The sequence below is a fragment of the Phyllostomus hastatus genome, unplaced genomic scaffold (assembly GCF_019186645.2).
Source record: "Phyllostomus hastatus isolate PE091 unplaced genomic scaffold, TTU_PhHast_1.1 phas_contig_209, whole genome shotgun sequence".
NCBI lineage: Eukaryota > Metazoa > Chordata > Mammalia > Chiroptera > Phyllostomidae > Phyllostomus > Phyllostomus hastatus.
In genome coordinates, this window is record NW_025333735.1 from 2041102 (window position 1) to 2054009 (window position 12908).

Genomic DNA, 12908 nt, shown 5'->3' on the forward strand with positions numbered 1-12908 from the left:
TCAAAACAAGGTATATTGTTCTGTTGGAAAAATGATTTCCAACAGAAATCATTCAATTTCTGTTGGAAAACAAGGTAAACATGGCATAATTGCATTTCTGTTCATTGACACATTCAGAAACATATTCTTCATAAAAGAAGTTTATATCTTAGATGTCTTTTCAAACCAACAGTTAAAAACAAATTTTAATTTTATTCTTTGGCTATCCCTAATAAATGAGTCACTGATAGCAATTCACAATAAATTTATTTTACACAGAAGAAAAAGCTTGCCATTAATGAAAAATTCAGTAGAAAACAGTTCTGCTTTAAGTTGGGGCTCAAAAGTAGAAGCTGCTTATTAGTGAAACCTCAGTAGAAAGAGAACTTCGTAAGAAAACATTCTTGGCATGAAAGCTCTAACATAAATTCTGTAATGAAATAGTTACCATGCAAGTTTATTGGCAGAAAGCCGGTTTCTGATGGCTGGTATTTTTTCAGTCTCTTAAGACATTAACATGGAAGATACTAAACCTGTTTTATTTAGAGTTAATTGTATATAAATAGGGTGTCACGATGGATAACCTTTCCACAGTCCACCTACTTAATTGAGCAGCTCTAAGTAGGTAATTGGCACCCTGCCCTTCTGATTTCCCCTTTCCCCCATCAGCCAGTCTGAATCCATCCCGGCGACACTGAACACAGTGATCACCTACAAAATAAAAATGTTTCCAGTTACTATATTAAAAATAAACACATAGAAAACTCATCAGATTTGTATTTAATTCAAATATTCACTATCAAAGAAGTTTCAACATTTTGTCAATTTTGCTTAAAGGATTATTTTAGAGGCAGTTTTAGAAATTTCCAGTTATTTATCAGTTAAAAGCTTAAAATATTTGTGTTATTCTATTTTATTAAATAGTAGTTAAAGTCCCATCAAATGTTATTATAAACATCTGAAGTCTATGAAATCATTCATGATAAACTACTTCCAATAAATAGTAAGGAATTTGCATTTTGTTATAATACTAGAAGGTATGTCAATCTATGACACAATTTTCTTCTTATACCCACATTACTCACCTCATCTGCCAGAAGTGATAATTCACTGCTGTTTGCAGCATCATAATCATACAGCACCCTGGCCTTCCTGCTGCCACTGCCCTCCTTAAGATCAATAAGGTTAGAAGGAGAGGTCATTACTAGGCCACTTGTTGAAGTCAAGGCAGAAGACCCAATCACATTTGATGAAGCAGATGGTACAGGTGCCACAGAAGTCTGATTGTTGTTACAATGATAATTGGATGGAAAACTGTTGAAAAGGAAATGGCTAATTACTTATTTTCCAAGTGACCAAAGCTCCTGAATACCACCACTTGATGGCAGTATTTACTTTCTACCAACTTCCCCTGTGGATAAAGATTTCTGGATGTTAATATTTTAATGACAAAGTGTGCTGTCAGCTTACCCTTCTTGCAGTAATTCGTGACTCCTCCAAGCCTCACACACATGAACTCTGTCAACAAATCCTGCTGGCTCTACTTATTTTAAAATACACAAGCAGGGTTTGACCACTTCCATCAAAGTGACCACTATCACAGACCTGAGCCACAATCACCTCCTGAGTGACTAAATCATTCCACAGGTTCCAAACAGGCCTGCCAGCTTTTACCCTGCCCTCTAACATCTATCCTCAACGTGGCAGCAAGAATGATCCTGTAGGAGGCTAAAATCAAATCATGTCACTTCTGAGCTCAAAACTCTCCAAAGGATCCTCATCTCTGAGTAAAAGCCAAAGTCCAAACAGTGGCTTCCAAAGCCCTATGTGTTTCAGCTCCGTATTCCTGATTCATTTCTAACTGAGCCCTCCTTACTACTGCTTGGGCATACCAGCTATATTCCTGCTTCAGGGTCTGTGTACTTGCTGTACCCCTTTCCTGGAGCATCTTCTCTCAGATGTCTGTACACTTGGTTTTCTTACAGCTTCTTTGTATCTTCTCCAGCTCCTGCAAACCTCTACCTCTAACCAAGGTACCCTCTGTTGTATTTTTCTCTATAGCATTTATCACCTCCTAGTATTACTATTCACATATACACTGATTTTCTATTCCCCTCTACCCACAGATAAAATGTAGGTTCCACAAAGGCAGGGATTTGGTCTGTTTGGTTTACATTATATCCTTTATGCTTAGAATAATGCATTTTAAAAAATTAAAATGCATTAATTTTAATTTTTCTCAGCAAATGTTTCTCAGATGGAAAAAGAGTTCTAATGATAAAAAAAATTAAATTCTAATTCAGGTGTCACTCTAAAGAACACATTTCCCAGCATCCCTTCCTGAGTGAACTCAGTCCTCAGTGGTGATTAAATATACACATTTCTGAAGATGAAGAGCCTTCTCTCCCCACAAGAGGGGTTTTTAAAGTCTCTAACCAAATTTATTAGTATCTTTAGCCTTTGTTTAGCCCGTAAGGTCTACCTATGTCAATTTTGGGGAATTAATGGTAGAAACAAACAACAACCAACCAACCAACCAAAAAACCTGAAGGCCAATTTAACCTTCTAAAAACTTTTACTGAAACATTTAAAAAAACCATAGACTTCCTGGTGTAACTTGATATGTTAAAAACTCCCAATTATTTAAAGATAATATACATTTACTATTCTTTTGAGTCGTGTTTGTTTTCTCCTCTATATAATAATACCTACCTCCCTGGTATGAGAATGATAACATTATTCCATATGAGGTATCTAAGAAAAGCCCTTAGTGATTGCTGTTATTCACTTACTACTAACCCTGTTAATAGAGTCATTGGCATGACAACCTGGTTCTACTCTTCAGAAATAAGTGTGGATCTGGATGATTTTCCAGTTCTGCATTTGAATGTTTGTATATACTGTCTTAAAAAGCATAACCTGCAACAAATTAAAGACCTAAAATTTCACCCACCCTCTGTCATTGGCCATTACCAGGAATATTCTCCGAGGGCAAAAAGACAAGCTAGACATTATTTCCTAGAATAATAGCACTAGTTTCACTTTGTAATGTTTGTGCTTATCCTAAAGTGCAGCAGTAACTAGATTTTGTTTGAATGGCTGAGTTCCAAGCATTTGTGTGGCTTTAAGCACAGAAAGCGAGTGCAAATGGTAACAATAGCAACACCTCTGCCACACCCCCAGGCTATTAGGACAAAGTGAAAAGGAAGTGCTAAAGTGCCTTGGGCTTAAAATAATTGTAATGATGTGGGGAAGAAAGTGGTATCTGCTTTCAGATATTAATACCACTAATAAAACTTCAGATACAACACAAGTGTAAATCTTTCTCTAAATCCTATCAGAATAACTATTGGTATTACGCTGCAACTCATATTTAAGATCTAAAATGGATTTTGTAAATGTGCCTGATTTTGTTCTACGTCTAGTTTTGAAAGATTAATATGCAGAAAGGAACACCAAAGTTATAAGGGCATTTTTTTCCTAATTCCTTGAAATATGTTCTCTTGATATTCCTTCTTCAAATGTTATATATCATTCCCATGCTTTCATAGTTGCTCACTATATAAATCTTAAACTCATTACATTACCTAGTTTAAAGGGCATTCATGACATGGCCCTGCTTTCACTCATCACATTCTTAACTGGGATATTATGCTTCAACCAGAATAAACTCCTGTTTGTTCCCTGAACTTGCCACACTTTCCTCTGCCCCTTTTATACACGTACAGTTTTGAGTATATGGAAGTTTATTCTTGTATTATTAATTATTGTGTTATTTTTCCATATGAACAATTGTAAACCTACTTTTGCCCCACCTTGTATTCTTCCTTTGCCTGGAACATATGAAGGGGGACCCAAATAACCCTGGAATTATGTTCTGGAGGGCTGGTCCCTTGAGGTACAGGCTTACCCTGCTGGGTGAGTGTTGTAGGAACCCATCTGTTATCAGTGTACCACCTGGTGTTGTTCTGAGAAGCTGTCTGAAGACTCAATGTGTTTGCATATTTCATGATGGGTGATTTATGAGTGCACTGGCTCATACCATGATCAATATTTAGCAGTTTTTGACCACAAATGGTGTGACGCCCATACCCCATCCTCCATTTACCCAATCTCATCCTAAGTGACTTTTTTTTGTTTCCCTGGATGAAAAAGTCCTCGAAATGTTTTGCTGATGTGGAATAGGTGAAACAAAAAACCGTAGAAGTACTAAAAAGGCATCAAAATTGATGAGATCAAAACCTGTTTGGAGTTGTGGAAAAAAATGTCTTCATAGGAACATTGCATCAAATGGAGAGTCCATTGAAGGTGACTAAAGTTTAAACATGTAAGAGTAAATGTACAATTTTTAATACATAAATCCCAGGGTTTTGGGGTCCCCTCCTTGTACATCCCTGTCCCTGTCTTCATCTAGGTTATTCTTTTTTTTTTTAAGATTTTATTTATTTTTTAGAGAGGGAAGGGAGGGAGAAAAAGAGAGAGAGAGAGAGAAACATCAATGTGCGGTTGCTGGGGGCCGTGGCCTGCAACCCAGGCATGTGCCCTGACTGGGAATCGAACCTGCAATACCTTGGTTCGCAGCCCGTGCTAAATCCAGAGCCACGCCAGCCAGGGCCATCTAGGTTATTCTTATTAAAATAATTTCATCTGTAAAACTTTGCTCGAACCACCTGAGTCACAGTTAGATGTCCCTCACAGTACCCTGTACTTTTACCTTGCCAGTTATCACATGGTCTGCCCACCTATGTCCTGTGTTATGAGAGCAGAGACTATACTTGTCTTATACATCATTGTATTTCCAGTGTCAGCTTATAATATAAGGAGCTGCATAAGGGTAATAAGCAATAAGAAATTTTAACATTTCCCTGGCTGGCTTAGCTCAGTGGATTGAGCGCGGGCTGCGAACCAAAGTGTCGCAGGTTCGATTCCCAGCCAGGATACATGCCTGGGTGGGAATGCAGGCCATAACCCCCAGCAACTGCACATTGATGTTTCTCTCTCTCTCTCTCTCTATCTCCCTCTCTTCCCTCTCTAAAAATAAATAAATAAAATCTTAAAAAAAAAAAGAAATTTTAACATTTCTTTTTGCCAAGTTTTGATGATATAGAATAGTTCAATGATATTTGAACTTTAAATATGGAGTAAATATTTGACAAGTATTTAATAAATATTTGAATGAATGAATGAGCTGTATGCTTTACATTTTATCATCTTGTGCTAATGTGTATTATGATGCTCAAAGTAGTAACATCAATGGATTTGAAGTCTTACATTGTATTCCAATCCCCCTTTTCAAAAAACAATGAACAAGTGAGTAGTGAATAAGTACAAATTTATCTCTAGGGGCAGCTATGTGTTGATTTACTTTATCTTTCTCCACCAATGCAAAGATATTCAAGAGAAAAGTGAACTTCAAATACTTTTAAAGCTTTCTTTCTGTAACACTAAAAAGGTATTCACTTAAATTAACTTTTCATACCTGTTAACATTCTTCTGTGCCAGAAGAGCTCAAAATGTTTTTGTAACCTCAGAAGTCTGATACATACCTTCTTTTTAAAAATCTGATTTTAAGCAAGCTAATAAAAGCCTTTAAGCTTTCTAATCTTCACTTCTATTACTAGTTTATATGCAAAAATCCGAATTTCTTCTATCAGAAATTTCATGTGTGAAAGGAAATTACCACCTTCCCAGTTGTTTCTGGAGGTCTAGCATGTATTGGTAACACTGTGCATAGTAAGTCATCTGGGCTTCTACAAAGTCATTCAGACAGCGGAGGTGATGGGCCTGTAGAGGAAAGACAGTCACTTTTCAGCTTTATAATCTACTTAAAGTGGTAAATCATAAGAGGAAACAGAATACAACACTGCAGTCAAGGAGAATCACTACTATTTAGCAATTTACCACTAGACTTATTAAGATGAACCTTGGTCAACAGTGAAATAACAAACTCTTTAGAAAACAAAAACCAACAACTGGTTGATTATGGTGAGAGAACTAGGTGATGAGGTATAAGCAAAATTTTAAAACATTTCTTTATATATCATAAAAAGTATCAGTTTAAATTTCTCTGATAAATGACTAAAAAGGAAATTCAGGTTTTCTTCCCCAAAATGCCTTAGAATTATCAAAGTCTTTTGCTCCAAATGAATTTCCAATAAATGAACACTCACGTGCGTACTACTGATTCCCTCGAGCAGAAGCCTGGTAATCTCTGCCTGACGATCAAATTCACTTTGAGTTATTCTTAATTCCTGTTCAGACTTAAATCAGAACATAGTTTTAGAACCCCAATTAGAGGATTTAGTCCATTTTACTATACATTTGTGAAGACTGTTTAAAAAATAAAAATCCCCCAAACAAACCCCAAATGATACTCTGGCAATTCCCTGATTGTGCTTTGTATCTAAACTGGTCCCTGGTTTCTAGACCTTAGTTTTTCTGTATTACTCAACCTAGAGAGAACTGATTCCTTACTAGTACTTGACTCAAAAGACTCTATTAATGTCAAAGCTTAAAGACATACACATAAAAGCCTAGAAAAACTACTGTGGGACAATCAATGTATTTCCAAAAGTTCTCAATTAGTACTATAGTTACTTTACTTTGAAGTTAATGATAGCCTTTAATCTCAAAGAACTACTTCAGACTGAAATTACAGAATTTTAACTTTTTGAGTTTAGTTACCAAACATACATTTGTTTCTAGAAATATAGTTTTTAGGTTCCTTCAAAGCATTCTTTTTTCTCCATAAATGTCTTTCTTTTTAGTTTTTTGCCAAACTTTGCATGAAATATGTTTTAAGCAGAAATATTATCTGTAAGATACCCTAGGTGCCAAGTTTTAGGTGACCTTTAATAAGTGGTGTGCCGAAGTAAACTGGCTTTCTAGGAAAGAAAGGCACTAATGTGTTGGTTTTCATGGTAAAATATTCCTACCTAGATAAAGTCCCTAAACTCGAGCTGGAAAGAGGTGTGTGTATAATAGTACAACACTACTAGCTTCAACCATTAATGAAGGTTTAGTGCTGGGACAAAACAGTTCACTAAAAAATCAGCATGACATAAAGACAATAAATACTTGCAAAAACCATCTTCTCAGACCTTTAGCAAGAGTTGGTTGGTATAAGTGAGGAGGTCACTCAAAATAGTTAGCTTTCTTTACTTGGGAATCATCATTGCTAATGTCATTATAATGATATTTTCTACCTCTCCAGAAAAAATAGCTTCCCGCTCCCAACCAAGTAATTACAATACTTAAGTATAAAAACAAGGACTGAACTTTTTCCTTCATACCCCATCTCCCTTTCCTTCACCCTTGGTGACAATAATTAACTTAGTGAACCAGTCAACAGGAAGTAGCAGCAAATTAGATAACCAGTTGCTATAATTACTCATTTCATTGGCAACAGAGCTGGCAGAGGGGACTAAGAATTGACAACTAGATTGGATTTATAAACTTAAATTATTAAGTGTTAAACTTAAATTTACTAGACTGAAGCCAGAATTAATACATGATGCTTTGATAAGTGGGCTGAAGTAAGCTTCATCTGGAAGCTAGTCCGAAGTGGAAAAAAGCCCCAGAAGATGAAAAAAAATCAATGTTTTTCCTAAGGAAATGTTAAGGAAAACCAATCACTTCGGTGTTACATTTGTAGTATTTACTGTTCTGCTTGCTTGAATGCAAAAAAAGTTTTGATTAATAGAAGTAACCATAACAAATCCACAGGAAGTAAATGAGGTGAGTTCTGTGTAGATCTTTGTGCAAGTACAACTTGATTTTAATAGCCTTTAATAGTAAGGGCAGAAAAGCTTACTAAATGACAATATTTCTGTACAAGGTATAAGCAAGGATGCTGGGTAGCAGATTACAAGTGACCCAGAAGCTTGAGTCTGAGGTGGAAATAATGTTTTAAAGCCAAAACACTAAATATAAAATGATCTTAAGGACAAGAGATCAGTCTTCCATGTTTGAACAAAATTTAATTATTTAATTGTGAAGAAAGGCACTATGTTACAAAACCTAGGAAGTCATTCTTCAGTAGCATCTAGACTTTATATTTAGAAAATGAAAATGACAGCAAGGAAAAGAATCTCAATTCTTTTTTAAACAAGTTTCAGTATATGCAAACAGATGAAAGTCCCAAATCATTTCTACTTCAACACATAATTCGTCATAAATAATCTGAGAGGCTGAGGTTAACTGAAATTAGGTTTGGTGTAATCAATTTACCTAGAAAGAAAATGATCCATATTAGGTTAGACAGGTTAAAAAGGGTTAAAAGAAAGACAATAACTTTAAAGGGTTTTTATTCTGTCCTCCAGAAGATCTCATTCCCTATCTTAAATTCTACAATTTAGATGTAGAGTTCTAGGGAAAAGACCTAATGCTTTGAATTACTGCTACAGGGCTAACTGATCTAGAGCATATGATACTGTAACTTGGGTTAAAAAAGCAAGAAGAGTTCTTTTCCAAAGCAAATTGGAAAAAGGGCAAGAATTTGTTGGTCTGTGATATCAGCTAGAAATTTAGGTCATACACTTGCAGTGACAAACTTGGTCAGTGTTACTTACTTTTTTCTATGGGCTTAAGACTTGAAATATTCCAGAAATATACATTTTTAAAATTAAACATTTTAAAAGTATAACAAAAGTGAGATTTATAGGAGAAAACTGCCCAAATCAATTTTGATATATTTTTAAGTTCCTTTCATACTTATATACGCAAGTAATATAAATATTTGTTTTATGAATTTCTTCCCATTACATCAAATATTTCCCAAAATTGTGGAGACTGCAGAATCAAATCAGAATTTTTTTGGTATACCTGCATGCTAACCAAAGTGGAAGAGACCCTGGTTTTCTTGTTAACTTGTTTTCTCATCCCTGTTACTACTCTGCCATCTTTTCATGCTAGATGTTCAGGAAGAAATCAGAGGCCCGGTGAAACTATAAGTAATTGATGAATGGATTCTATGAAGGGGGATGAGAGTGTAAGTCAAGAATTTCACACTGGATCTCCAAGTCACAGAATCAAGAGCTTCATAACCTATGCACGGAACAGACTGTATAGTCAGTGTGAAGAAAATAGAAAATTTAAAGTGTATATAACTATTAAAAATCAGGAGCCACAATTACCACTTGCCCTCAATCCCCAGTACATCTTCATCTGAGGTCAGATTTTGGTAGGCCTGAGCATAAAAAGAAATGAAAAATGCTTCAGAAGACTTCCAATGACATTTGAAAAAAATGTGCACTAAAGTCATTATTTATTATACTATTTCTTAGTTACTTGGGCTACCCAGCCCAAAAAGATTAGAAATGGTAACACAGGCTGGTAGCAGTCGTATGGACAGCTTCTAAAAGCGACAGTTTGAGAGCAGCGTACTTCCAGTCAAGATGGCAGCATAGGAACACGGCTTGCCTCCTTACATAACCACATCAAAATTACAACTAAAATATAGAACCACCATCAATCAGAACCATCAGAAATTGAGTTAGTGAAAGTCTGACAAGTACAGAATTAAAGAAACCACATTCAGCCAGGCAGGTAAGAGGGTTGGAGATGTGGAACAGGCTGGTCCCACATCCACATGTGGTGGATAAAAATTTGGGGGGAATATCTCGGGAGTGAGGAATCCCAGCCCCACATCAGGCCCCCCAGCCCAGGATTCCGGTGCCAGAAAGGGAGGCTCTCATAACTTCTGGCTGCAAAAACCAGTGGAGATTGAGTCAGTGGAAAGAATTTCTGGAGTTCCAAGCAGTTCCCTTTAAAGAACATGGACTTAAACTTACTCCCCCTGAGGTCCAGCACTGGGGTAGCAGCTTGAAAGGCACCAGTGGCATACAGGGAGGAACCTACATGTGTGGCATCAAGGTATGAGCCAGGTGGACAGCTTTCTCCCAGATGGAAAGGTGGGCAGAGGCCATTGTCCCATTCCTCGGCCCTATCCCCTGAGAGCCACAGAGCCAGAAGGCGGGTTCTATCCATCTACCTGGCTAACACTGTTTGCCCAACCCTGTTGATCCCCTGACACTCTGTCCCCCCCAACTTATGGGCCCACCCAAACTGTTAACTGTGACTTTTCCATATGAATAGCTGGTCTTTGTTCATTCTTTACAACTTCCTAAACCTATCAAACAAGCAACAGACAGACTCAGTAAACCCCCCAGCCCCTGTACCTCTTGCTAAGTGGCTCCAGGTTTGGCACTAGCAGCAGCCAGCCTCGATTCACAGCTTGGCTTTGCCTAGGAATCTCCAAGCACAGCACAAATAGCAGCCATCTCAGGCTGCTTTATAGCTCAGGCAAGGTGGCCCTGGGCAAAACACAGGTAAGGGGCTGACCCTGGCCTGCACCAGCTAGGAAATCCCAGAGCCTGCACACGCATTGGAGAACCTAGTAGCTATGGACCACATTGGAGCACCACCCTGCCCTTGCACAGCTGATCCTCTACGGAGGACGAGGTTGGTGGTCAGCAGTCACAGCCAGTCTTTGTAGCTGACTGGCCTGAGTAAAAAAAGCACTACCATGCCCTTGCACAGCTGAGCCTTGATTGGGCTCAGCTATAAGGCTCAACTGTAAGAGCAAGGTGTACTCAGCCCACAAGAAGGGCACACCTCAAGTACTCAGCTTGGGTGATAGAGGAAGCTGTAACACTAGTACTGTAGGACACCTACTACATTAGGTCACACTACTGAAATATGGAGTAAAAGCAGCGCTACCTAATACACAGAAACAAACACAGGGAGGCTGCTGCCAAAATGAGGAGACAAAGAAACATGGCCCAAATGAAAGAACAGGTCAAAACTCCAGAGAAAGAACTACACAAAGTAGAGATAAGCAATCTACACAAAGTAGAGATAAGCAATCTATCAGATGCAGAGTTCAAAACACTGGTTATAAGGATATTTGAGGAACTTAGTGAGGACCTCAACAGTGTAAAAAAAATCCAGTCAGAAATGAAGGATACACTAATTGAAATAAAGAACAATTTACAGGGAAACAACAGCAGAGTGGATGAAGCTGAGAACCAAATCAATGACTTGGAACATAAGGAAGCAAAAAACACCAATCAGAACAGCAAGAAGGAAAAAGAATCCAAAAAAAATGAAGATAGTGTAAGTAGCCTCTGGGATGGGACAACTTCAAGCATTCAGACATTTGCATCATAGGGGAGTCAGAAGGAAAAGAGAAAGAGCAAGACACTGAAACTCTATTTGAAAAAATAATGAAAGAAAACTCCCCCAATTTGATGAAGAAAATAGACATGTAAGTCTAGGAAGCCCAGAGTACCAAGCAAGATGGATGCAAAGACGCCCACTCTAAGACACATCAAAATGCCAAGGGCTAAAGATAAAAGAGAATCTTGAAAGCATCAAGAGAAAAGCAGTTAGTTACCTACAGGGGAGTTGCCATAAAACTGTCAGCTGATTTCTCAAAAGAAACTTTGCAGGTTACAAGGTACTAACAAGAATTATTCAAAGTCATGAAAAGCAGGGACCTACAGACAAGAGTGTTCTACCCAGCAAAGCTATCATTTAGAATCAAAGGGCTGATAAAGAGCTTCCTAGACAAGAAAAAACTAACAGAGTTCATCATCACCAAACCATTACTATATGATGTGTTAAAAAGACTCATTCAAGAAAAAGAACAAAACTATGAACAATAAAATGGCAATCTGTCAAGAGGTGAATCGAAAAAACAAACTAGGCAAGCAAGAGGAATAGAGACAGAATCATGGATATGGAGAGCATTTTGATGGTTGCAAGATGGGAGGGAGGAGGTGAGAGGATTAAGAAGTACAAATAGGCAGTTACAGAATAGCCTTGGAGATATTTAGTACAGTATAGGAAATGGAGTAGCTAAAGAACTTATATGCATGACCCATGGACATGAGCAATGGTGTGAGGACTGCCTGAGGGAGTAGGGTGTGCTGTGTGGAGGGGGACAAAGGAGGAAAAACCAAGACTTCTGTATTAGCATAATCTATAAAATATAATTAAAGAAAAAAATTAAAGTCACAATATGACACTGAGGGAGAAGATAACATACTTCAAAACCAAACAACAGATCCAATTTTTACACATAATGGATATTCACAATAAAGACCCTAACTTTAAGTAAAATTAAGTATATGTTATCCTGTATTTAATGAAACAGTAAAATACTTTTTTACAAATTTTTTCAACTAAAATGCCGGAAAAATTAGCTTTGGTGCTAGGAGAACGAGCTTTAGTTACCTAGAAAACTCATTTCTGTGACATATGACATTCAATCCTCTGAAGACAGACAACATGGTGTTAACTATATTATACTAATAGTCATACAAGTAAACCAAGTATTTAAACTGTCTTCTGGCAAGGCACTGTAAAGATTACCACTTAATATAACAGTTATCAATAGTATGTGCGAACAATATCTCTGCAGCATTGTTCTATTGCTCTGTGGACCTGAGTGTTCCATAATCATTTTCAGATTTTGTAAGACAGTAACAAAGACTGTGACTGGCCCCATGGTTACTGACCAATATTTTCTGAATAAATGACAATTAAGTTTTTGTTTCATAATTCTGTAGTTTAATAATTTACTTACTTTTGTCACTTCCTCTGCCCAAATCTAGCCAGCATTAAAAATTAGAGAGAAATACAGTATGAAAGAAAGTTGGAATTTAACATTTTCTACTACTAGTATAGAGAAATGTGAATTTTTAATTCAAATGGTATACTCCTTTTCCAGAACATTAGCAGATTAAATACAGTAGTAACTAATTTAGAACAACTTAATATATTGTGAAAGTATGCCTTCAAACATATAAATATTATGAATTTTTGAATCTTATACTAATTCTTTGAGTTGGAAAGAGTAACAGTTTTCTAAAATGGGGAATATTTAACCTGTATTAGTTGTAGTTTTCTTGTCTATAAAATGAAAA

At 36.9% G+C, this 12908-nt stretch overlaps 1 protein-coding gene across 2 annotated transcripts in view; it reads right to left on the reverse strand.

The window, feature by feature from the left end:
* Positions 1-227: 227 nt before the first annotated feature.
* Positions 228-12908, reverse strand: part of SH3GLB1 (SH3 domain containing GRB2 like, endophilin B1) — a 35955-nt gene continuing 23274 nt past the window's right edge. The window contains exons 6-9 of one of the 2 annotated variants that reach the window (XM_045835336.1): positions 6150-6239; positions 5660-5763; positions 1065-1293; positions 228-690 (exon numbers count right to left, since the gene is read on the reverse strand). In XM_045835336.1, coding sequence (XP_045691292.1) covers positions 583-690; positions 1065-1293; positions 5660-5763; positions 6150-6239 — 531 coding nt within the window. In that variant the 3' untranslated portion in view covers positions 228-582. The remainder of the gene's footprint in view (positions 691-1064; positions 1294-5659; positions 5764-6149; positions 6240-12908) is intronic. The other variant, XM_045835337.1, reaches the window with a different exon arrangement.